Source organism: Mastigoproctus giganteus, chromosome 4 (genome assembly GCF_048544385.1).
Source record: "Mastigoproctus giganteus isolate SK-2022 chromosome 4, ASM4854438v1, whole genome shotgun sequence".
In the NCBI taxonomy this organism is placed as follows: domain Eukaryota; kingdom Metazoa; phylum Arthropoda; class Arachnida; order Uropygi; family Thelyphonidae; genus Mastigoproctus; species Mastigoproctus giganteus.
Window position 1 is genome coordinate 57,674,918 of NC_143578.1, and position 27,564 is coordinate 57,702,481.

At 36.8% G+C, this 27,564-nt stretch overlaps 1 protein-coding gene across 3 annotated transcripts in view; it reads left to right on the forward strand.

The window, feature by feature from the left end:
* The window catches only part of LOC150086751 (zinc finger protein 277), a 118,894-nt gene that overhangs the window by 34,412 nt on the left and 56,918 nt on the right, over window positions 1-27,564 (forward strand). For all 3 annotated transcript variants that reach the window (XM_090371560.1, XM_090371558.1, XM_090371559.1), the window contains exon 5: window positions 22,892-22,983. In XM_090371560.1, the coding sequence (XP_090227686.1) occupies window positions 22,892-22,983 (92 nt within the window). The remainder of the gene's footprint in view (window positions 1-22,891; window positions 22,984-27,564) is intronic.

Sequence of the window (27,564 nt, forward strand, 5' to 3'; positions counted from 1 at the left end):
TGCATATGATCAATCATTGAGAGATAGATCTCTGACATTAAGCTGCTCAGGCTCAAACCCATTGGCAATCCAAAAATTTATTTGTACACCTTGTCTCAAAAGGTGATATAGTTGGCCTCTACTAACAGTTTAATTAAGTGAAAAATTAATTCGGTATAATTAATCGGTATCAATTAATTATACCGATTTAATTTTCGTATAATTAATCAGTAACGAGTTTTTATTTAACATATCCCAAATAATATCTAATGTGTATTCAACATTTACATTCGTATATAACGAGGTAACATCTAGTGAGAATAAATTGTCATTGTCGCCAAGTCTACAGTCTTTAAGATTATTAAATAATGCATCGTAGTTCTTAATCCCAAATTGTATTACCCGTCTAAAGGGTTTTATAATGCTATTTGTACATGTGTGGCTAAAGATGAAAATGCTGAGTTCCTGTAGGAAACAATAGGTCGAATAGGAAATCCAGTCTTGTGTAATTTTACTTGACCGAAAAGTGCAGGAATATTGTATGTTCTGGCCTTTAATTCCTTTAACTGGGCCATAGTAATGTAGTCGTTTTTTCGATACGTGGTTAACGTTTTATTGTATTGATTGACCAAATTGGTAAACAGTGCTGGGTCTACTTCACGATAAGTGGATGTATCTGAAACAACTGAATCTAACTTATTAATATAATCAGGTTTATCTAGTATTACCACTGTATCTCCTTTATCTGCCCTCTGTATAATAATGTCCTTATTTCCCCGAAGTTCTCGTAAAGCTGAACTGTCATGTGTATTCAATTTAGGAAGTCGCGTTTCTTTTATGTTATTCACTACTTGGTTAACTTGTTGAATAAATAAATCTTTTTGTGGAACATTACAAAGTCCAAATTCAATATCATTTACGCATTGTTTTTTAGGTAGTTTTCGAGGTGGTAAATTATAATTTAGTCCATTGGATAAAAGTGAAATCTGGTCCTACGATAGCATACACGAGGTAAGATTTGTAACCTGTTGATATGTCGGTTCGTTGAATACTGGGTGAGGGGGTGTTCTTGAACTAGCTGACATATTCTGTGGTAGTACATTGTGTGTCTGTGGGGGGTTGGCACCCAACTCGTATGTACTTGGTCGCAAGCCTCCGCAATGGGTTAGAATTTGTATGAACATGTCTTGACCTATCCGATAATGTTTGCAATTTATTAAAGTGTCTGTTTTTTATTTCTGAGGCCTGTGCTTCCTGTCGCAAATCTATGGAGGTCTTCAATACAGACCAATTGTTCGGATGAAGATAATTTTTAATTTATTGTGAAGCTTCCTAACCTGGGAAAGGTATTTTTGTTTATTCGAATATCGAGATTTTAAGGCAAGCTTAACAATATTACGCGATGTGGCCAGTATTAGTTGTTTTATGCCTGAAATTTTTTGATTTTAATTAACCCTGGCAAACTTCAGAACGATGTTGTTTTGAAGGCAATATTTTAGAAAAGAAATATGGTAACTTTGGGCCGAGTATCTTAGTGTTGATTTAATGTAATTTTGCACCAAGCTATTCAAAAAATCCCCCATAATTGTGTGTATCGATAGGTTACACCTGGAGAGACAGGAAGTGAATGAATAGTCAATAAGAGTTTAAAAAATGAATTAGATAGTATTAATCAGAGCTGTAATACTCAATACATTCTACGTTGATATTAATATTTTAAAAATAATAAGAGGAGTTTCCTTCAATATAACTTTCTAAATTTCACGCTTACTCGGGACTCAAATAAAATCCAATTTAGCATCTATCGAAAACCTACAAACACCGGTGCTTCCATATTATAATAGTTATCACCCATTCACCTACAAAGGTTTAATTATCTTTAATCAATTTCTAAATGCCTATAAATATTCAACGACGGAATCTGCTTTGGGCTCAGAAATACAAATATTAACTAGCTGGTTCTTAAACAGGGGTTATCCCCTTGCCACAATAAACTGAATTAGGGTACAGGCTAAGGTTAGGATACAAAATACTACACCAATCAACAATAGTAATATCAAAAAATACTTTATTTCTGTCCCATATGTTGAACAGTGGCACAAACAGCTTAATAGATTCTTTAAAGATACCGAATTTAAAATTGTGGCCAGGCCAATACGGAAATTACACACTATACTGAACAATCGCTCGGTTCTTTCCTCGTTCGCAACACAAATTAATGATCTGGTATACAACATTTCTTGCGGTGATTGCGACTTGTCTTACCAAGGTTCAACACGATTTTCTCTGAATATTCGTGTAAATCATCATGAAGCCTTAGTTCGTGCTTCTCAGTCAGCAGCATCAGAATTAGCCTTTCATGCCATTAACGAAAAACACTTTTTTATTTAACGAGGCCAAAATACTTAATGTTCAACGTAATTATACGCAACTGTTAATTGCAGAAACCGTAGAAACTAAATTACACGAGAATTCTGTTATATGTTTGGCGGCCATATTTGATCTCTGATGTGTGGACCTTTACGCGCATGTGCGAAGACAAATAATCATTATTTAAGTTTCAGGTTCAACCCTATTCGGTAATTTTCATTCCTGTGATCACAACATACGGTCGAAAAGCGTTGTCAGCTTCAGGAAGGAAAATCGTTTTGAATATTTACGTTAGATTCTTTTTAATTTTTAATTGCATTAAATTGATTTTTAATTGTGTTAAATTGATTTGAATTGTGTTAAATTGGTTTTTAATTATTTATTTTTTGCTCTAATGTAAGTTTTCGATTTTTTCGTTTTAATTTCTGGAGAGTATCATACGGAAGTGTTCTACGTACTATATTGAGGTAAACTCTTATTATTTTACAAATGCTACTTTTATATAATAAGTGCCTTGACGAGTCTCACTTTCCAGAGAGTTACTGTGCAAGTAAAAATTTTTCTAAAACCAGGAAAGCCCCTGAATGATTCTAATTCCTTCAGGTCCATTGCTCTTCTCATTTCACTCAGTAAACTATTAGGAAGGCTCTGAAAAACAGAAGCATTACATTATTTAAAAACTTCATCATAACAGCAAACAATTCAGCTTTATTCCTGGAAAAAGCTGTAAAGATGCCATCATTGAGCTCTGCCATTCTATCACTGATAATAACTATAAATATGTCTTAGCTGTCTTCATTTACTTTGAAGGAGTGTTTAATGCCTTATAGCGAGAAAGCCTCCTTCAATGATTCCATCTCACTAAATCATTTTTAAACCATAGCTACTTTTCTGGAAGAAGCATATCTGTTACTAACCTCAATATATTAGTCTATCTATTAGGCTGGTTTCAAGACGAAGTCTGCAGGGTTCTATTCTGGGGCTGCTTGTTGGAAATATTGCCTTGGATGAGTGGTTCTCCAGGGACTTTAACAACACCAAACTCATTGCGTACACTGATAACTTGCCTGTTATGGTTCAGTAGAGCTACTGATGAATGGGAGTGATTGTTGGAAGAGTTAATTACTCAGCATGAATTGTTCATTCACAAACAGCAATCTGAACACAGTATGTTTTGGTCAGTAAACAGAGAATCCAATATTGATGTGACGTTGTCAACTATTCAGAGATCTGATCTAATCACTAATTGGGCTGTCAAACCAGATTGGGTATCCAGTGATCACCGAATAATCACATTTCAGTTGAAATTGACTTCCTATTCTGAACCTAAGAATAAAGATGATGAATTGCATAGATTTTCATTGAAATCAGTAAAACTGGGATACTTTTGATGAGTAGTTGCATTCCAAAACTGGAACAGTAATGCTGGATGAGATTGGTGCACTACCTGGAACTGCAGCTGCCTAATTATTACAAGATTGGTTATTGTGTCTACAAAGGCCATGAAATGCACCCAGATAAGATGGGCTCCAGTCAAGTGGTGGACACTAGGGTTGACATCTCTCTCTTTGTAAGAAAACCATTACAGCACGGAAATTGTATTAGAAGTGTAAGTGTAGGGGAAGCAATGAAACACAGGCCCTCGAAACTGAATACAGGTGAGCAAGATGGAAATATACATAAATAGTTGTTACAGAATAGTATGATGCATGGAAGAGCCTAGTACAAATGTGTGGAAATAACAATCCCTGGGGAAGCTGTGTAGTAACAAATTACAACACCCTATTGGGGATTTTGTGCATTCAATTCAGACTGCAGGGAGGATGACTTGTACTTGAAAGGAGAGTATCACACTAATACTGAACCATTTGATGAGAGATTTGAACCATCAGAATGGAAATGAAACTAATATTTCAGCATACAAAGATATGATGTTGCTTAATGAGAACTATTTGGGCGTGGGAAATGAGCTCCAATTTCAAACAGAGGAGTTGGCAGTTAATAAAATAAAAAGTAACAGATATTCTGGTATGGATCTGATTGAAGGTGAGGTAATTGAAAGAAGTTTTCATGTGATGCCAGCATATCTGCTTACTAAATATAATGCCTGTGTGATAGATATTATTTTCTCTGATATTTGAATAGAGGCATTGTTGAAATTAATTGTGACATTGCCATTGAAGCCTCCAGAATTGATGGATTCTTACCATCCAGTAGCATTGATGAGAGGGTTGGAGAAAGTCTTATGAACATTTGTTGGCTGTTTGAATAATGAGATATGTCTCTGACAATAGCATCCTGTCAAATGCACAATATGGTTTCAGTCAAGGCAAAGAAATGTGCAGTTAGTGACCTGTAGTGCAACAATTGCAGGCTAAATACTGTGTGGGTATCTTTATTGATTTTGAAGGAATGTTTGATACAGTAAACTGGCAGAGTATTTTAATGGTGTTACTTGAGGCTAAATGTTCCGTCAGATTTATTCAGTAACATTAGTCTGCATTTTGAAAAAAAATTAACTGAGGTTTTCTCAGGAAAGATTGTTTCTGAATAATTTTATAATGCTGATTTCAAAAATGACTTCCATTTATTTCCATCACTTCAGGTTTTTAATTCAAAAATCACAAAAGAAAATTTTATTTTTCGCAAATTTTTATTAATTTTTGTAAAATTTGTGCACTGAAATTAAAATGGTACTTTTACCAGACTTTTATATTTAAATACATGTTTAAAACACTATTAAAAAGGGCAGTGTGGTAAACAAGTTCACTAAACACTCACCTCTCATTTTACAACTAGTCTATGATGGGTCAGTTTTTGTTTCTTTGATTTTCCAGCAGATCCTTCTACTTTACAGTCCCTTTTCAGGATCCAGCAGTAGTCAGCTATCACATTGACATTTCACCTCCTGTGGTGCCTCATCTCCATTCATCAAACCCAGTTTGATATGCAAGGGTGGAAGGAAGACAGTTTTGGAGTCAACCCACCAGTGGTTTATGAACTATGTTCTTTGATCCAGACAACAAACTGCCCCTCTTTGGCCAGACTTTGACATCCCAGTGCTTACTTCTAGCCCAACTGTCCCACTCACACAAAAAGCAAAGCAATTTTGTGTAGTCAGACTACTGTCCAAGTAACATGCCTATCACTTTAAAGTCAGCACAGACCAACCAGCTGTGTTCTTCATACTTAATATTGGTCAACAACCTCTTCAGGTTCTCACGTGTTTCTTTCAAATGCACAGAGTGAGCTACTAAAAATGACCTATATTTATTTCCATTGTGGAGCAACACACTTTGACTTCTCTTTGATGAGTCAATAAAAAGTCTCCACTGTGCATGATTGTAACTAATTCATTTATATTACTGCAAAATAACATAGAAATATCCTCAGAAAAACTGGGAACTAGTTTTCGTTCTCTCTGTCTTTGCCATGAGAAAAACATCTCATGTGCTAGATTTTTTGACTTAAGTCCAGAACCAAGGAATTCTGCAGATTCCTTTGATAAATTTAAATCTCTTAACAAATCATTCAGTTCATGCTGTGAAAACAGTTGAGGGCTGGACTTAATGTCTCCAGGCATGTAGACTTCAGGTTTATCTTCAGAAGCTTCACTTTCAACATTTCTCTGCTACTGCATTCTCCAATATAAGTGGAGGCATGTAATTGGCAGATTATCTTCATGCGGAATAATGGCAGATGGAATGTAGTAGTAGTAGTGGCATGTGATGCAAGAAAGCAAGTGTATGAGCTTATCCAGCATCAGCCAAAAAAAAATCACACCATTCCCTCTAAATGCCTGTCCAGTTCCTCCTTAAATTTATTCAACCTATCAACTTCCACAACGACAGATGTAAGTTTGTTCCAGCAATTAACCACCCACTGGCTAAAGGCAAATTTCCGCACATCTGTCCTTTCTTAATTTGAATTTATGCCCCCTTAGGTTCGTAATCTGAACAAGTGGAAGGATCCCATCAGAATTCAGCGTGCTCAACCCATTCAAGGCCTTATACACCTCAATCAGATCACCGTGCAGGTACCTAGTCTCCAACCACTGCAATTTGCAGAACTTAAGCCTCTCTTGGTAAGAGAATCCCTTCATTCCCCTCACCAATCTTGTTGCCCTTCTCTGTACACGCCCAAGCAAATCGACATCCTTCCTAAAATGAGGCCTCTAGACCTGTACGCAGTACTCAAGGTGTGGCCTGACCATTGCCTTATACAGAGGGACAATCACCTCCTTTTCCCTGCTAGCAAAATTCCTATATATCATTGACAAAACCCCATGACCTGCCCTGGCAGCCTGTCTGCATTGCTCAGAAAACTTCATATCTGACTGCACAATTACTCCCAGGTCTTTTTCATTTTCTACCACCTTAAGTGTAGTACCACACAGTTGGTACATTTCTCTGGGGTTGCTTCTACCCATATGCAGTACTTTGCATTTGTCAAGGTTAAACTTCAGTTGCCACTTCTTAGCCCATCTGCCCAAATTATCTAGATCCTGTTGCAGTAGCACCTGCCATTACTGTCATTAACAACCCTGCCAACCTTTGTATCATCTGCAAACTTCGACATTAAGCCTGATATACCTTCATCAATATTATTGATAAATATACAAAACAACAGTGGACCCAAAACCGAACCCTGTGGGACTCCACTAATAACATTAGTCCACGAAGAGCAGCACCCATTGATTACACCCTCTGTCTTCTCCCACTTAACCATCCTTTTATCCATTGTAGCAACTTACCCTTAATACCATTCTGCTCCAATTTGTAGAATAGTCTTCCACGTGCAACAGTGTCAAAAGCTTTCCTGAAATTCAAATATATGATATTAAAATTATTTTTTGCATTCAGTTCCTTTGTAACCACATCATAATATCCTATCAAATTTGTCAGACAAGACTTTCCCTTAACAAACCCATGCTGTGTCTGAATTATTGCTGCAGTCTTGTCTAGATGATCCTGCAATGCATCTTTAACCAGTGACTCCATTATTTTACCCGGAACTGAAGTTAAACTAACTGGTCTGTAATTACTCGTGTCACCCTTCGATCTCCCTTTGTGAATTGGGGATGCATTTGCACATCATCTGCAGTCCATGGAAACCTCCCCTGAGTCCAAGGATGCTCTCATAATTATGGCCAAGGGTTTGCTTAGTTGCTTTGCCGCCTCCTTTAATATAACTGGATAGATCCCATCCACCCCAGGTGCTTTTCTTATGTTTAACTTCAACAATTTCTCCTCCACTTTGCTCTCAGTTATTACAAAATCATTAAGTATCCTGCTACAATTTGATAACCTTCTGCCATTTTCAAACCTTAATAATTCCTCATGTGTGAATGTAGATGCAAAATACTCATTCAGTTTGTTTGCTATCTGAGCAGGATCATCAACATTCGAACCATCGATGTCCATTGGACCAATCAGATTCATCCCCTTCCTTTTAGAGTTTATATAAGTAAAGAAATCCTTGCTGTTTTCTTAGCATCTTTTGCCAAGGATTTCTCGTAATCTGCCTTCGCCTGCCTAACCTCCTTTGTGACCTGATTACAGACTAGTTTATATCTGCCATAGGCTTCTGAGTCTCTTGATAATTTATATGTATCCCATGCATTTTTCTTCTCTGTTACGAGTCTCATTAGTTTATTAGATAACCATTTAGGCCTAAACCTTGAACAATATTTCTTAATAGGTATGAAACTTTTAGTAGCATCCACGATTAATTCCTTGAATGCTTCTCACTTATAATTTACTGTTGGTAACATCGTCAGTTGATCCCACTGTACAGAATTTAAAAACTTTCTGAGACCACTGTACTCACCTTTACGGAAGCAAAAACCCTTTCCTTTACCCCTGATGGTAATTAAATCCCACATCAGTACACTGTGATCACTGCCACCTAGTGGTTCCTTTATCTGCAAATTCTTAATACACGAATGATCACTGCTGATAACCAGATCAAGAGTATTACTCTCTCTGGTTGCCTCTCGAACATGTTGCTGCAGAAAACAATCATCCAATAAATCCACAAAAGTCTGACTAGTGTGTGAACGACCAACCCACGAGTTCCGGTCAATATCTGGGAAGTTAAAATCCCCCGTTATAAGACATTCCGATTTACTAGCCCACTCTATTTCTCTGTATAATCGTTCATTGTACTCATTCGAGTCATTAGGCCTATAACACACTCCCTCTTATTTTTGTTTTCGCAGTGCTTATGTCACACCAAACTGACTCAACAGTGCACTGTTCATCTATATCAACTGGGTGCACTTCTTTTGATTTTATGTTTTTCTTAATTAACAGCATAACACCTCCTCCCTTTCTATCCTGTCTATCCTTTCTGTACACATTGTACTCTCCAAATTCCAGTTCTGCATTCCTTATATCTGTGTGACACCACGTCTCTGCTATCCCAACAATATCCACCTTTGATGTCTTGACCAACACTTCAAATTCATCAAATTTATTTAATATACTTCTAGCATTGGTATACATGCTCCTATTCCTAGTTACCCTAACACATCCCATATACCCACCTATTTCACGATGACTGCCATCCGTCCCTGAAACCCCCAACACCCCTCGGTTTTTTGGTTTCTTTTTTTAGGAGCATTAGCAACTAAGGCCATATTGCTTTGGGATATGCGGTGGTCATTCCCTGACCTTTCCGCATCCTCCGTATTTGCCTGAAACCCCCACCATCCCTCGCTCCAGCTACTGATTCTAATAGAAGTTGTGCAAGAATCACCTTCACTTCTGCCTGTGTGTATCCCAACATGTTAGGATACACAATGTCCTTCTTACTCTTTGCATTGTATCCCTCTACATTAACTAATCAAAAGTAACAGTCATCACTTGTAGGCTCCCACCACATGGGAATTGCAAATGACATATTCTTCTTATTACCATTTTTCCACAATTTAAATTCTTCAACACAAGTTTTTACAAACTTTATGTGGAGACCGTTATTTATCTTGGTCGCTGAGTTTCACTCCAAAATAAGCACAATACACATTTTTTACAAATTCTCTAATACCTTGTCTTTGCTTGAGTTATAACTTCCACAAATTTAACAAATTAAATTCAGATTGTTCAAACACTTGCATGAAGACATTTTGTTCACTTTTCAGCACATGCTTGACATGATAACCTCAAAAATACTCTGAGCTCACGCTGCTGCATGGAGCTACTAAGGTCAAGATTTAGTTGCCAACATGCAGCGTTGCCAACATGTGGAGATTTAGTTTACAAATTCCTAGCATTTACTGCTAACTTCATACAGTTAATAATACAACTCACGACACCAACTTAAGTGATTTGTGAAAAAGAATGGTACATGATAGAAAAAAAAAACAAATAGCATTTTTGAAATCAGTGTGAAAACCTGAGTTAAAAACAACTATTAGTTTACAACAGGGTTGGCAACCTTTTTTGAGTGAAGAGCCATTTTTAATCTAATTAAAAAAAAAATCCAAAGAGTCACACCCAGCTCAAGCTGGGGGGGGGGATTTTTAAGAAATTGTATTTTTATTAAAAAAATATATATTTTTAAATATTATTTATTAATAAATAATAAATAATATTATTTATTAATGCTTGTGATTTGTTTGCGGCTTGTGCTGAAACTAATGTTATAGTCATATTGCCACCCGCTGTGCACCACCCTTGTCATACACGTGGGCTAAAAGTTAAAAAGCCACAGGTTGCCAACCCCTGGTTTACAAACATTGAAAACCATGCCGATTGGTGTAAGCAAGGATTACTTTGAAAACAGGAAAGTCACTGTTAAGCCTGCTTCTGGGTCAGTTGCTAGAATTAGTTATAGGGGATGTCAACAAGGATCCATATTTGGGCCTATGATGTGGAATCTAGTCTTAAATGATTGGCTGAAATGCAACTACATCAATGCAGACATGGTAGCATACACTGATGATGAGGTTATGTTAGTGAAGGGTGACTCTCAATTACAACTGGAAGAGCATTCTAATTCTGTTTAATCAGAACTGCAGAATTGGTGTGACTTGCACAGACTTCAAGTCTCAAAAACAAAAAGAAAACTTTATTACTCCCAGCATTTACTCCTAACTTTATACATCCTAAGGGTCATTTATCAGTGATAAGGAATCCAAGGGTTGTGATGGGGGCCATTCTTCAATCAGTTAAAAAATTAAAATATCTGGGAGTGATGATTGACAGGTAGATGCACTTCATAATCCATATTGTATACATTATGGATAAAATATAAAAGTTTGTGGGCATGACTGCTTGAATTACAAAGATAGAATGATGCATCAGAGTAAAGCATTTACCTTATTTTATGACTCCGTTTTCCAGCAAATTGTGAGATATGCATTACATATCTGTCTGGACTCCGCGTTGCAGAAATTCCGTGTGCAGAATCATTTAAAATTCAGCGATTTATTCTGTTGAAGATGTGTCGAACTATGCCTACTGATGCACTACAAGTTTTAACAGGTCATCTGTTTCTGGATTTGCACCTTGCATTACACCTGATGTTTTTATCAATGAGTTTTAATTTAAAAAAGGGGCTGTCACATAACTAGATTGTAATGCGAATTACAAAGAGGAAAGGGAGCATCTGTGGACAGAATTAGTAAAACAGTGGCAAGAATGTTGGAGCAATTGTGCAAAAGGAGCTGTAAGAAAAATTTTTTTTCCAGTGATAAATGCTAATGGTAAACAGCGGGCAACTTTATTTAATCCTAATCTCCATATAACTTATCTTTTGACTGGACATAGTTTGTTTTTACAAAGTTAAGGGAGTTGGGAATCACTGAGCATATTCAATTTCCATGTGGAGTCCCAGAATATTGGAACCATCATTTCTGTGAATGTGTTGAGTTGAGGATTGAGTATAGAAGCAGTGAAAGAATAACTTTCACCTCTGCCTGTGGTAATGGATTAACAGTAGCCACAGGCAGAGGTGAAACTGATTCTTGTATTGCTTCTTTTGGAACAAGCAGCAGCCTGGAAAGTGAGGTGCTGGGAATTTCAAGAACTGCTGGATTCATCATGTAACAAGTAAATACATGGGTTGTGTTAGGGTAACTAAGAGTAAGAAGAGATGCATGTATACTTACATGTACACCAATGCTATGAGCAGAGTAAATAAAATTTGAAGTCCTGGTCAACATATCAAGTGCAGACATTTTTAGGGTATCAGAGACATGGTGTCACTCAGATGTAACAAATACAGATTTTGAATTTGGGAATACAATGTGCACAGAAAGGATATGTATGTATTTATTTATTTATGGTCACTGGTGGCAGCCAGACTTTTGTCCAAATCTACCTACCTGATGTCACTGTTCTTTATTATTCATTCTACGTGGATAGGGAACAGCCAACACTCTGGCAACCACTGCCCAGCGCCCAACCCAAGGCACTCCAAGCCAGACCAGGGTGCACTAACCTGCATGTGCTAGCTGCACAAAAATCCCGCACCCTCTGGTAGAAGCACTAGACCAGAGGGTGCCAGCAATCCTGCTCCCAAGTTGCTGAGGCTTGGGAGCTAGCAACAAAAAAGAAAAAAAAATAATAATAAAAAAAAACACCCCACCAAGCAGTGGAAAACAAAGTAACCAATACCCAAATTGAGAGGGGGGAAAAAAAAAAACTCCCATTCAAGCCCAGAAAGGATAGAGTGGATAGGAAAGGGGGAGGAGTTATGCTCTTAGTTAAGAAGCACATAAAAACTAAGGCAGTGCATTCAGGTCATGTGAGTGGCCAATGCAATGTTGAGTCAGTATGATGTGACATAAGCACTGGGAAAGGCAAAAATGAGAGCAGGAGTGTGTTATAAGCCCAGTGACTCTGGTGAGCACAACAGACAACTGAAATAGAGTGTGCCAGTAAATCAGAATGTCTTATAATGTGGAATTTTAAGTTTCCAGATATTGATCACAGCTTGCGGATTGGTCACTCACAGACTAGCAGGACTTTTGTAGATTTATTGAATTACTGTTTTCTACAGCAGCATGTTAGAGAGGCAACAAGAGGATGTGATACTCTTGATCTGATTATCAGCAGTAATTATCATGCATTAAGAATCTGCAGATAAAATAACCACTAGGTGGCATTGATCGCAGTGTATTGATGTGGGATTTAGTTAAAGATGTAACTATCATCAAGAGTAGAGGAGGTAGCAAAGGAAGTAAGCATACCCTTAGCCATAATTATGAGACCTCCATAGGGACCTCCTCTGAATCCTTAGATTTAGGGGAGATCCCCATGAACTGGAGATGTGCAAATGTATCCCCAATCACAAAAGGGGAGGTATCAAAGAGTGACATGAGCAATTACAGACCTGTTTGTTTAACATCTGTTCCAGGGAAAATAATAGAATCACTGGTTAAAGAAATAATGCAGGACTCTCTAGACAGGAGTGCAACTATACTTCAGTCACAGCATGGATTTGTTTGATGGGCTGTCTTGTCTGACCAATATGATTGGATACTATGATGCAATAACAAAGGAACTGGATGCAGAAAATAATTTTGATATCATGTACTTGGATTTCAGGAAAATTGATACTGTTCCACATAAAAGAAAGCTTTGCAAATTGGAGCAGTGTGGCATTAAGGGCAAGCATACTGATGAACATATATCAGATGCAAATGATACAAAGATTGGCAGTGATGATGATATGCTAATGCAACAGGATCTAGAAAAGTTAGGCAGATGGTCTTAAAAAGTAGCAATTAATTAACAAAAATGAACAAATGAAAAGTACTGTACAGTAAACCCCCGCTATTCGCGGGGGTTACGTTCCTGAGAAATGCCGCGAATACCGAAAACGGGAATACTGAGTAATGGCTCCCATAGTAATAAAGGGGTTCCGTTCCAAAGTATGAAATATATAAGAAAAACTAGTCTAAAATTTTGTCTATGTATGTATTATAGGTACCGTCATAATATGACTATGTACATAGACAGTACATGGTGAAATGCAAGCATATGGCATCAAAATGAAAATAAGAAACAGTTTAATATTAAATGTGATATTTATTAGAAATTTCAAACAAATCTTTCAAACTAGCGCCTTTGTTAGCTAAAAATATAAATTTAAAAAGTAAATAAATTTTCTGTTTATACTCTGGCATGACAACCAAGTCAGTAGAGTTTACAATAAATCATCAATACAAATATTTATCGTATTTAGTAGTCACGAGCTTGAACCCCGGTCCACTCAAGAAACGCGTGCTATGCACTCGCGCTCCTGACCACTGGACTACATCAGTCCTAAAATAAATTTTCTGTTTATACTCCAGCACGACAACCAAATTAGTAGAGTTTACAATAAATCGTCAATACAAATATTCATCATATTTAGTAGTCACGGGCTTGAACCCTGGTCCACTCAAGGAACGCGTGCTATGCACTCTCGCTCCTGACCACTCGGCTACATCAGGCCTAACTTATCCCGCCAGTGCTATCACCAGTTTCGCTAAAGTGTTGATAAAGGAGTTTTGCCTTTTCACGAATAATGAGTGAACTTAATGGAATTTTATTTTGAGTTCGGTCTTCTATCCACAGATTTAAAGCCTTTTCCATTTTTTCTAATTTTTACATCACGAGTTACAGAGCAAATTTTTGAAGCAATTAGCGCATTTTCATGGACACTATGGCGGATTTTTTCTTCCAATTTCTTGATTGATCGTACCGTTGACTCAATGATTTTATAATGTTTTGTCACTGAGAAGACACTTTCACCATTAGGAATTTTGTCTAATAACTCAATTTTATTCGCCAATGTCATCACCTTCTTTGATAATTTCACATTCACATTTCCCTTGTTATTCGTAGCTATATTTTTGTACGGGTTACAAAGAACTTGTCCAAATAAAGTCACTTTCTTCCGTTAACACTCTCGAAAAAGTCTGTTTTACACTGCAAAATGGTAGATTTATCAATTTTGTAAGCATATCAATTTATAAATTGATAAATTTATTCAATTTTAAAAGCATATAAATTAAAAACAAATGACGAACCCTTCCATGGCAAGCGCATAACACATACCGAACAAGGATTAGCAAGAAACATCCACGCTTGCGATTTTGTCACCCCTCTCCCCCTACCCACTAAGCGCTGTTTCGACCATGAAAGATAATTTTAGCCACGCCCATGTTTTTTTATGGCGGAAAATGTTCACGGCACTTTAAAATTCGCATTTTTTTTAGGTTTCATTTTATGTTAAATCAGCGACCGCGAATACAGATACCGCGAATAGCGGGGGTTTACTGTATATGGTAACCCCAGAGTAACATACCAACTGTGTGATATTACACTCAGGGTAGTGGAAAAGGAAAAAGACCTGGGGATAATTGTGGTTGGATGTGAAGTTCTCAGACAGGCTGCCAGGACAGCTCATATGGTTTTGTCAATAATATACAGGAATATTTTGTGCAGGTGATTATGCCATTGTATAAGGCAGTTGTTGGGCCACATGTGAAGCACTACATACAGGTATGGAGGCCTCATTTTAGGAAGGATGTAGAGCTGCTGGAATGAGCATGAGAAGCACAACAAGATTGGTGAGTGGAACAAAAGGATGCTTTTACCCAAGAAAGGCTTAAGTTCTACAAATTGCAACGTTTGGAGAGTAGGCATCTGCAAGGTGATCTGATTGGGGCTTCAAATGTATTGAGAAAATTTAATTATTATGGGATTCTTTGTCTTGCTCAGACTATACATATGAGGGGACACAAATTCAAATTGAGGGAGGACATCTGCAGAATAGGTGTATGGAAGTTTTCCTTTAGCCAGTTTGTGGTTGATTGCTGGATCAAACTTCCATATGTTTTTGTGGAAGTTGATAGCTTAAATAAATTCAAGGAGAAACTGGACAAACTATTGGAGGAAATGGATAGGTGAAATGGGAATTTTTTTTTTTAGTTGATGCCATATAACTTTGCATTCTACTAATTTGCGACTACTAATGCTGATTGTGACCTGAGGGGAAAATTAATCAAAGAAACTCCTAATCTCCCCTCCCTTACTCCTGGATGTGAACAACTGATAATTAGTATAAAAGATTTTTATGCACTTCGGAACTTTGTGGTCCAGCTATTCAGAAGGAGGAGTTTGCTCTAGTTGGAGGAGCATGAGCCAGATACTGAATGATGGTTAAAAAGGGCATGACATGCTACATTAGAGCAGATTATTGTGGTAGACTAGGTGGATACAGTATAAGTGGTACTATTCTGATTTTAGGTGGGAGCCTACCCTGTGAAAAAGTATAACTTCTAAAAAACCTCAAGTTAAATCCTCCATGAAACCAACTTTGGTTGAATGATTCTTTGGTGAAGGGGGAGAGGAAGCATTCTCATACCTCGCTCTTTGGGTTAGGTGTACTGGTATAACTTCATTGTCCTCCCTGTGCCATTACACTGTTCTGATTGATTTAAATGGATGATTGCACAGTTTCTACAGCAGGAGTTCCACTGTTGAGATTGGCCAAAGTGACCAATTATGCCATTTCTGCAGTAGGAGGCTCATGGTGCCTGTCTGTCAGTATTCAGGGATCTTAATCCTGTGGCCTAAATGGTTCATTGTACAATTTCTAAAGCAAGAGTTACAGGCTCATGGTGTTTGTTTGTTCGTGGATCATAAAGCTTCACCTGTGAGAAATTGTGAAATACTACCAACATCAGACTCATGGTGCTTGCACAGAGCATAGTCCTTCAGCTATGGAGACCTTGATATAATGATATCAACATCAGTAATGGCATGTCATATCAGTTAATTCAGAGCAGTTGTTGAGGAGACCACTGATGCTTTTCAGGCAGACTCATAACGGAGAAATTGGGCTTCAGTGGATGGATAGAGCCCATGAGCCTGCTGGATTGTGTTGTGGGTGCTTCCTCAATGGATGACCCGTGCTGCTGTGGTTTCAGGGACTGTCATGGTGATTGATCATGGTATTACTCTTTACTGTTAACTGCTGTACTGTTGGAACTGCTAGGTTTTGGGAACAAAGTTGACTTCATCATGACCACAATTCCTGGTTTAAACTTCTACTTCCTAGATTGAACTTCTGCTTCCTAGATTGAACTTCTGCTACTGATTTTGAGTCTTCATGATGGACCTACAAGTGTCACTTGAATCCTTGGAGGTCATAACAACTTTATGTTGGGACCTTTATAGTTTCAGATACCTTCATGGTATTGCATTGTGACATGGACATTGAGAATGAATTTTATCCTCAACAAGGAAATCTAAGATAATTGTATATCAACTTGTTCAGAGATTGAATATGTACATCATTGTAAATAGATAGTGAGGTTGCCAGGATAGCTGTCTGGACCACCTAGTACAATAAAAAACACATCCTTATCTATGGAAATTCACATGGTTATCCAGAACAAATTTCTCATACGGCTTTGAAGGACCTATTCTATTGGAAAGCTGCTAATAAACCAAAAGTTTCCATCGATAAATCTAAAGCCATGGTTTTTAAAGGCAAACTCTATGCCAACAGGTTATATGTCATTAAATATAATAATATCTGTATACATACTGTTTCTTCTATTAACCATCTTGGAGTCATTTTTGATAATATTTTAACTTTCAACTAGAACCTTACATTTCATAAAAAGTGAAAAACATTTGCTGCTTAGATGATTTGGGTATTTAAACAAGACTGGAGTGTTAATTTTAACACCAACTCTCCTTTATAAAGTTGTATTTATTCCACCTATGGGGCTGGATTCTGATACTTCTTCACTAGAGAGAAAACCTCACAAGCTAGATTCAACTCAGTTCAAAGGAGCTACTTGTTTGCAATGACTAGGGCCTGCTGCACTTTCTCAGTTATTGCTCTACAGGTCTTTATTAGTTCCCTCATGTTAGACCTATACACCATATTTATAGGCCTTTGTTGCTATCTTCTCAAAGGCCTGCCATATTAGTGTCATGGGAATCACCATTAGTAATGAAGTTGATCTGAAATTTGAAATAAAAAGATGCTGGGAGGAACTACTTCACTTATGGTGACTCATTAGACTAATTCCACTAAGGGAAAAGTTTCAAAAAAAAAAAAACCCAGTTTATCCCAAATGTTACCTTCAACACAGCTACAGCTGTTAGAAAGTGGTTTTCTCCGGGGCTGTACCCTTCTTACTTGATTACCAGACACGACTCCTTAAACACAAAACTCTCCTATTTAACCTCTCAGATAGTAAGTTGCATTACCGTGGCACTATTGAGAATTGGGTTCACGTTCTATTTTACTACTCTTCTTACGGTGATCTGTGCCTTCCACTTCAGATGCTGGTTGGAACAACTTACTCAAGGATCCGAACAACTCATTGTACAGATTGGGAAAATTTTATTGCTCTCCATGTTTTGAGCATTTTCTAGAAGAAGAGTTATCCTCTTAAATTTTCAGTTAGCATCTTAAAGTCTCTAACTTAATCACCAGTGAGTAGTTGGGGTTCTAACTATCAAGATCAACACTGTGCATTACCCATTTCTGTAAGAACTTATTTCAGCTTGCTTAAATATAACACAACATGTGTTTCAAACACTAAAGAAAATTTTCACTTTTGGAGTCTCATAAGAGATATATTATCCAGCCAATTAATCTATGCAGAACCTCAAATTCAATCTACAGCTAGTAATACTTTAACTGTTCTTGGACTCATTCTCTCCTTAATTAACATCATATGATCCATGATTTTCCTGTCTTCTTTTTTTGGGGGGGAGGGATTTCCTTGGAGATATTTGCATTGCTCCAGCCAGGTTGGGCTCCTGCAAACATTGGGAAAGGGCATCTTCTGAGAGGTATTAGCACTGCTACTGCCTGCTGGGCAATAGTTACACAGTAATTTTTTTACATTTATTTTATATTTTTTCTATTATTATTATTATTGACTATTTGTTGTTGTCTTAGTTGTTAAGAATATTGCTTGCTGCTTCCTCATTGCAAAGTGGCCAGTCCAACAATATCTCACCATAACCCACACTTCACAAATGCCACAAATTGACTAGTGTTACAGAGTGCTGTTCCCAGCACAGAGTTACAAAGGCGGAGATCGACTTCCATTTGGGAGCCAACCTACATTAAAGATTTTCAGACATGACATGACATGTACATCACCAGTATTTAAAGTTGGTTCTAAGAGTGAGGTGGAAAGATACAGACCAATTACAGACTGAAGTCTGACTTCAGTTATAGAGAAAGTCATGGATGTAATGATAAAGAGTGCAATATAGGAGCATTTAGGAAGAAGAATTCAGAAGCATTAAACATTGAGAATTCAGAAGCATTAAACATTGAGAATTCAGTCCATGTTCTGTTTTACTACCCTTCTTATTTTGTTAAAGGAAAATCATGTTTAACTAACTTGATCAGCTATTTTGACGTAATTACTTATAAGCTGGATATAGGAAATAATTTCAACTCTGTTTACTTGGATTTTAGCAAAGCAGACTTAGTCCCACATGACAGATTATTATATAAGCTGGAACATGTTGGAATCACGGGTAAGATTCTAAGATGGATCGCAGAATGACTGCAGGACTGGATGCAGAAGGTTATGATTAATGGTTACTCTTGAGGTTGATTTAACATTAGAAATGGGGATCCCCACTGATCAGTTGTGTGACCGCTGTTGTTTCTGACTTTCATAAGTAACATCAGTGAAGGGATAGAGGGTGTCGTGTCAGATTTGCAAATGATAATGTCAGACTTGCAGAAGACTGGGAGAATGGTTAACGATCAATACAAACAGTACTACTTCAGAATGACTTGGATTTGCTTCAGGACAAAATGTGGCAGCTGTGTTTTAATGCAGCAGTATACAATTGGGGAATTGTAAACCCCAAAATAACATACTCTTGAGGGGATTGAATTAAAAACTGTAGAGGAAGAAAGGGATCTGGAAGTTACAAGATGGGTGGATATGATAAGTTCTCTGAGAAGCATAGGCATGCAATGAGGAAGGCCCATAGCGGTGTCCTATTGATAATGTATTGAACAGTTAATTATAGAGTTACCGAAATCATAATCCCACTGTATAAGGCAATTGTAAGAGTGCACTTAGAATATTGTGTCAGAGTACAAATCCTCACCATAAAAAAAAAAAAAAAAAAAAAAGACATCTTGAAAGAGAGATAATAAGTGTTTGGTGCGATCCGTAGAAGGGTGTCCTTAGGAGGAAAGACTTCAAGGAAAGACAAGTTTGACAACCAGGCACCTTAGAGGGCACCTCATTGTGGTCTGTGAAGCTCTAAGAGGGGATGACAAAATGAATTAAAGCAAAATTTTCACTGTTATAAATGATTCCAAACCTAGAAGGCCATAATTCAAATTATGGTGAAGGAGAATTTTCGATTAAATTATAGGAAGTTTTCTTTTAGCCAGTGAGGAGTTAATTACTGGAATAAATTACCTCCATGGGTGGTTGAGTCTGACAACTTATTTCAGAGGTCAGTTGGAGAGCGGCGCCTCTGTAGCCAGGTGGGAAGGAGTAGCAGTGCATAGTACACGCTTCTTGATTAGACCGGGGTTCGAGCCCGTCACCACCAAATACGGTGGAAAGGTCAGGGAATGACCACCACATATTCAGGAGCAATATGGCCTTAGTTGCTAATGCTCCTAAAAACAAATAACAAATAAAATGTACAATAACAAATAACAAGCTGGAGAGTGACTTGCATTAGTAACACATAGCCAGTTTATTTTCTTTTTTCAAGTACTTCATCTCTTTTTATTATTATTATTTATTATTTTTTTTTTTACCCGTGCAGTGAAAGCTTGTGGGTTCCTTGCATTTTATGGCTAATATTGATATTTCAAATTAGTTTCTTGTATTAGTGATTTCAATGTTAGAGTCAAGGAAGGTATATTCATTAGTCCACAGATCGGAGAGATACTGAATGATGAACATTTTAAAAGATGTTAAATATCCTTTGAAACTGGAAGCTTGGAAATCCTTCAAGAAAGTTTATGAAAAGGTTTTGGCTGACAAAATAGACAACTTGAAATTTTGATTGAGAATTTATTGCAAGCCTATCAAAATTTGGTAGTGTATAGGAATAAAGGAACTAAATAGGAATGAAGGAAGTGTATCAAAGTACACTTCCTTCATTCCTATTTAGAATTTTTCCTTAATAACCTTGGACACATTAGTGATGAACAGGTAGTATGCATCAAGATATTACTATTTTAGAAAAATGTTAAAAAGAGGGTGGAAAGTTGCATATGCTGGTAGGCTTTTTTTGATATTGATCAGAGAGGTTCCTGATCTTTAAAAATTCAAAAGAAAACAAAAAATTGATTATATTTTTATGTAATTTATTGTAATACTTGTTAAAATTCATTAAATTTCCAATAAGCATAACCTGCATTCTTCTCTGGATGTGGTTGATAGGAAGTATCTAACCTCCAACCACAGATATATAGAAAAGATCAAATGCAGTCCACAAACTGCTTATACATTGGAATTATATCTGTTTCTGTCTCTGTCTTTAAAAGCAATTGCTTGATAATTGATAGAACTTATGTACTTGTAATACCTCTCATTAATGTAGAGAGGTGGCCATTCTTGCCACCTTTGTGTAATTTTTTGAGCATCCATGCTAAGTATCACTATGCTCCCACGACTATTTGTTTTACTGTGTGTGTGTGTGTGTGTGTGTGTGTGTGTATTAATCTTTATTATAAGACAGTTAAGTACTGTGCTTTCTGTGCTAGGTTGTAAACATTTCCTTTGGATCTCAGTTTACATTATTCCTACTGAATTTATTAAGTGTTGTTCCAAATCAAGAGTATGGGCCTCCACAGTTTGGTTCTTCAATGCCTCTGTGTTCAGAGTATAAAAATATGATAACAGTTCAATTCTAAGATGACATTTTTTTTTTTTTTTTTTTGCTACACAGTCCTACTACAAGAGATTATTGAAAGTTTTGAGTCTCACTATGAAAGAAGCAAGTAAGAAAGATAAATTTCCGTAATTTTTTTAAATAACCACCTTCCTCACTGATATACTTCTATCATTTCTACAAAACTGCTAACCAATCCTCAAAGAAGGTTTATCCGTGTCCTTCAAAAATATCAATGATAAAAGCAATGATACTTTAATCTCTTTGAAAATGAGTCCCAACTGAATGATTTTTCAAAGTTGGAGAAAAGTTGTAAGCCTTATGGTGTAATTTATTGTAATACTTATTATGCCTTTGATTATGAATTGTTTATATTACAATTAATGCACCAGCATATTTTCTTTGTGATAGATGACACCTTCCGGTGATCAGTTTTTCGCTCTAGTTAACCTTGATATTGGCACACACCTTGTGCAGAAGTGAAAAATAACATACCCCTATAATGGTCTACTCCGTTTCTAAATAATCCACTAATGATTATCCTAATCCCTAAGAATTTTCGAAGAATTGATGCCATCTGAGGGAAGGAGCATCCACTGCTTAGACTGTTCTTTTCCTCCCATTTGAAATTAGTGGACCCAAATCTCATCCAACAACACAAAACCAACTTGAAATTAGTATTTAGTATTATTGTTGGTAGTGCAAATAATGCAGCTTATACAGCATCAAAACTACCCACTTTCACAGCACCAGATTGAAATTTGTTCCAAGAGTCATCTGACAGCAAATTTTCACATCTCTATTTTGCAACATTTTTTTTGTTTTAAATTATGTCCCCTTATGTGTGTTGTCCAAGAAAGACACCTTTAGCATTTAGTTCATTTACTCCATTTAAAGCTTTAAACACTTCAATTAGGTCTCCTCACAGGTCTATGGATCTTCTTCAAAACACCAAAGATTCCACTGAGAGCTGATGCCAAAACTGTTTTTTGAAAGTTTGTGGAACTGATGCATAGAAACTATCTTAATTTCTAGGACAATACTCAGACCATGTTTCTTGCACTTTTTCTTGTGATATGTTAAGGGTATTAGTTATGCAGTGGATGGTTATTCTTCTGTTTTCCATTATTATGTTACATATCTTATTGACAATTATAGTTGTAACAGTTGAAGGCCTCCCAGAGCTCGCATCATCTTCAAAGTTATTCTTGCAATGATAGAGTTCAGATGGGTATTTTACTGTTCCACGTGCTCCTCCAAGACAGTATTGTGGTTTTGACACTTGTTACTCATTTGTATAGGTCTGGATTCAAATAATGTCACAAACAAGAGGAATTCTTAAAGACTTTTTAGATCAGAGCTATAGTTAGTTAATCTCAGATAGAGAATGTAGGGTTTGCCCACATTAGTTCTTCCTTGTTTTTCAGCCTGCACAACATGCGAATCAGCCAATGAACTCACAGATATAATACACTACTACAATATGGACTAAGGTGCTAATGCACCATAAAACCAACACTGGGCAAATTATGTTACGGTAATATTGTTGTTGTAAGTAAAGAGAAAAAAACTTAAGGTTTTGAAGTTTTAAATTTGAAAACTGAATTGGTAAATCAAGAAAAAAAAAGTCATTGCTTGCATCACCTCACACAGTGCATTAATGATATGGTTATTTTTTACTTTAGGAATATGTACTTTATCAACAACATTTGGAAAGAACAGATAAACAATTTTCCCGAGACTGTTTATTTTGCAAGAAACATTTTACTGGAAACAGGTAATTTTGTAATCATAATATTATATGAAGTTTTTATTATTATATTCTTATTATATGTTCTTCAAAGATTTTAAAACTTATCTTTGAAGAACAAAATTTGAAATAGTTTAAAAAATAAGCGATATTATTTTGACAATTTTGATATTAGTTAATTTTGAAAACCTCTTAGTTATTAGGTGGAAAACATAGATTTGGATTCAAAGAAATGCTTTCAAATCTTTCACCTCAGTATTACTAAAATAAAACTAATTTTTTTCTGGTGTTAGATAAAGGAGAGTAGGATGGATGGTTGTTTTGTACAATGCCATATTTCATTAGAACTGTCCCCACAATGAGTGCAGAATGGGTGGAGGCACTGTTGTGCAACAAGAACCAGTTGCTGTTCTCTTGAGATTGCGATCTCACCTGGGAAATGCACTTCAGTAGTCTTTGAAGCCCCTGTACATAAAACACAGCATTGACTCTCTTTCCTTCAGGTATAAATTCCTTGTGAATCATGCTGTTTGGCAAAAAACACGATCCACATCATCTTGATCCTGCACTTCAGTAAACAAAACCTTTTGGACTTTTGTGATGATTTTGAAGTCCACTGCATGCTCTAATGCTTCATCTCCAGGTTGTACTGAAACACCCATCTCTCATCTCCAGTGACAATGTGATCAATAAAATTAGGATTGCTTGACAAATCTGGATGAAGTCGTCACATGATGACACTCTTTGTTGCTTCTGTGAATCTGTGCAGTACAAATTTTGCCAAAATCTTCATATAGAATTTGACAAATCATCTCCTTATTCATCATATACAACTCATCAGCCATCATTCTGAGGGTCATAGGATAATCTCTTACCACAATTTCTGTTCTCTTTTCTGTCCTCATTTCAAGAGGACAGAAAAGACAGTTCTCTTTTTTGTCCTCATTTCAAAGACAGACCCATTCTTGGGTCTGTCGTTGAACTGCTTATGCCATTCATACACACTAGTATGATTTAATGTTTCATTACCATAAAGAGTTTTTAATAGTTTGTGCGATTCTGTTTCAGATTTTCCCAGTTTAAAGCAAAATTTGATATTCATTCATTGCTCCATTACAAATCTTTCAAGAATTATCAATTTCAATTGCATTCTCATTTGTCTACAGTAAATTATTATTACCCATATAACTTATTATTTTGCCAGTAAACTTGATAACTACTTTACAACCACTGGATCAAGGAGTCATAGAAAACTTTTAACTGTTTCTCTTTCAATCAATTTTATATAGCTATGAATTTATATGCTAAGAATTTTAATAGCATTTAATTGAAATTTTAATAGCTTCTATGAAAACAAAACAACATCTTTAGATAATTCTGTATGATTATATTCATTGTATCCACAAAAATTGGAATCAAGTGATGAATGAAACGCCGTGATTTGTTTCAGATAATTCAGGATTTCAACATTTTCTTGGACAGAACAGGATAATGAAACAAGTCTGAATGAAGATTTCATGGAGAAGGAAAGGGAAAAAAATTTAATGCTTTATTTGAAATGGTGCACCAAAATGGATACAGTTTTACTGTGATGTTATGTTTTGTCTCACATGATATTCACCAATGTCTCACATTGAGTTCTTCCTTGGTGACATAAGTGAAGTTGCTGATTTATAGTTTTGTCAGAAAAGAGCTGAAAAACATCACAGAAACAGCATAAACTATGAGTAGAAATGATGCAATTAATGCAGCCAAAACAGTTAAAAATTATTTAGTGACAATTGATACTAATGATAAAAAATTTGAAATGGTTTCTGCTATGGAGAAAAAAAATTTAGTCAGGAATTAAGTATGTTTTAAAAAGAATAAATGGTTATTTTATATAAATACTCTATACAATATTATTTTAATGTACTGTAAGCTTTTATAAAATAAGAACTTCTCTTGATACTTAATATCTTTTCAAAATTTACATGCTATTCTTATTTTATGTCTTACACATCCTTTAACTCATCGTGGTGGTTAATTCATTACACCCTTGGTAATCCCACTGGTAATAAATTACCAAGATTATACTCTACTTATGTACCTTACTTATATTTACATAATTATCCATTGCTTTTAATTACCTGTAATTAGCATTAGCATTAGTAGAGGCATATGATGCAAGAAAGCAAGCTTATTCAGCATCAGCCAAAAAAAAAAAAAAAACACACACCACTCCCATTTCACCCCTCCGTTCGTTCGAAATACCTGTCCAGTTGAGCTTTAAATTTGTTTAGGCTATCAACTTCAACAAGTGATGGAAGTCGGTTCCACCAACCAACCACCCGCTGGCCAAAGGCAAATTTCCGCACATCTATCCGACATCCGTCCTTCCTTAATTTGAATTTATGCCCTCTGAGGTGATTATTCTGAGCAAGATGAAGAATCCCATTGGCATTGAGCATGCTCAAACCATTCAAAGCCTTATACACCTCTATCAGATCACCTCGCCGGTGCCTAGTCTCCAGACTCTGTAATTTGCAAAACTTAAGCCTTTCTTCGTAAGAGCAACCCTTTGTTCCATTCACTAATCTTGTTGCCCTTCTCTGTACCCGTTCCAGCAGCTCTACATCCTTCTTGAAATGAGGCCTCCAGACCTGTATACAGTACTCAAGATGTGGCCTAACCATTGCCTTATACAAGGGAATAATCACCTTCTTATCCCTGCTAGAAAAATTCCTGTATATTATTGACAAGACACCATGAGCTACTCTTGCAGCTCGTCTGCACTGCTCAGAGAACTTCATATCTGCCTGCACAATTACCCCCAGGTCCTTTTCATTCTCCACCACTGTTAGTGTAGTACCGCAGAGTTGATACGTTGCTCTGGGGTTACTGTTTCCCATATGTAGTACTTTACATTTGTTAATGTTAAACTTCATTTGCCACCTCTCAGCCCATCTGTTCAACCTTTCCAGATCCTGTTGCAGCAGCATAGCGTCAGTAGTGTTCTTAACAACCCTGCCAACCTTTGTATCATCTGCAAACTTGGACATTAAACTTGATATCCCATCATCAATATCATTCATAAACACCGAAAACAACAACGGACCCAACACTGAACCCTGAGGAACTCCACTAATAACATTAGTCCACGTTGAGCAGTGTCCATTGATTACCAATCTCTGTCTTCTGCCACTCAACCATCCCCTTATCCATAGCAGCAATTTGCCTCCAATGCCACACTGCTCCAATTTGTGCAGCAGTCTTCCATGTGCAACAGTATCAAAAGCCTTTCTAAGATCCAAATATATAATATCAAAGTTATTCCCTGCATCCAGTTCTTTTGTGACTACATCATAGTATCCAATCAGATTGGTCAGGCAAGACCTGCCCTTAACAAAACCATGCTGCGTCTGAGCTATAACTGAATTCTTGTCTAGATGATCCTGCAGTGCTTCTTTAACCAGTGCCTCCATTAATTTACCTGGAACAGAAGTTAAACTAACAGGTCTATAATTACTTGTGTCAGCCTTTGATCCTCCTTTGTGAATTGGGGTTACATTTGCACATCTCCAGTCTATGGGTACCTCCCCTGAGTCCAAAGAAGCTCTCATAATTATGGCTAGGGGTTTGCTTACTTCCTTTGCTGCCTCCTTTAATATAACTGGATAGATCCCATCCACCCCAGGTGCCTTTTTTATGTTTATCCTCAACAATCTCTCCTCCACTTTCCTCTCAGTTATTACAAAATCATCCAGCTTACTGCCAATGTTTACTTTACCTACATCATTCTCCTTCCTGAATAACTCCTCATGCGTGAATGTAGATGCAAAATACTCGTTTAGATTGTTAGCCACCTCAGCAGGATCCTCAACTGTTGAACCATCAATATCCAGTGGACCAATCTGATTCATCCCTTTCCTTCTTGAGTTTAAATATGTAAAGAACTCTTTTCTGTTTTTCTTTGCATCCTTTGCCAAGGATTTTTCGTAGTCTGCCTTTGCCTGCCTAATCTCCTTTGTGACTTGGTTACAGACCAACTTATATCTATCATAGGCTTCCATGTCACCCATTAATTTGTATGTATCCCATGCATTTTTCTTCTCTGCCACATGTCTCATTAGTTCATCTGACAACCATTTAGGCCTAAACCCTGAACAATATTTCTTAGTTGGTATGTAAAGCCTGGTAGCCTCCAATATTAGTTCCTTGAATGCTTCCCATTTTGAGTTTGCTGTTGGTAACGTCACCAGTTGGTCCCACTGTATAGAATTTAAATACTGTCTCAGTCCATCATAGTTGCCTTTACGAAAACAAAAACCCTTCCCTTTACCTCTGATGGTAGTTACCTCCTTGAGTAAATCCCACTTCAACACACTGTGATCACTGCCACCTAGTGGTTCATTTATCTGCAGATTCTTAATGCATGAAGTAATGCTTCCTTGTGCAAGAATATTTGCTGATGCTATTGAGGCAGTGTTAGTTGGGTCGGAAAACTGCTAGCTTGGGGGGAGACAAAGACCAATAGATTGACAGTAGCCACTGGCAGAGGTGAAAGAGATTCTTGCACTGCTTCTATTAGAATGAGCAGAAGCCTGAAAAACAAGATGCATGGTATTT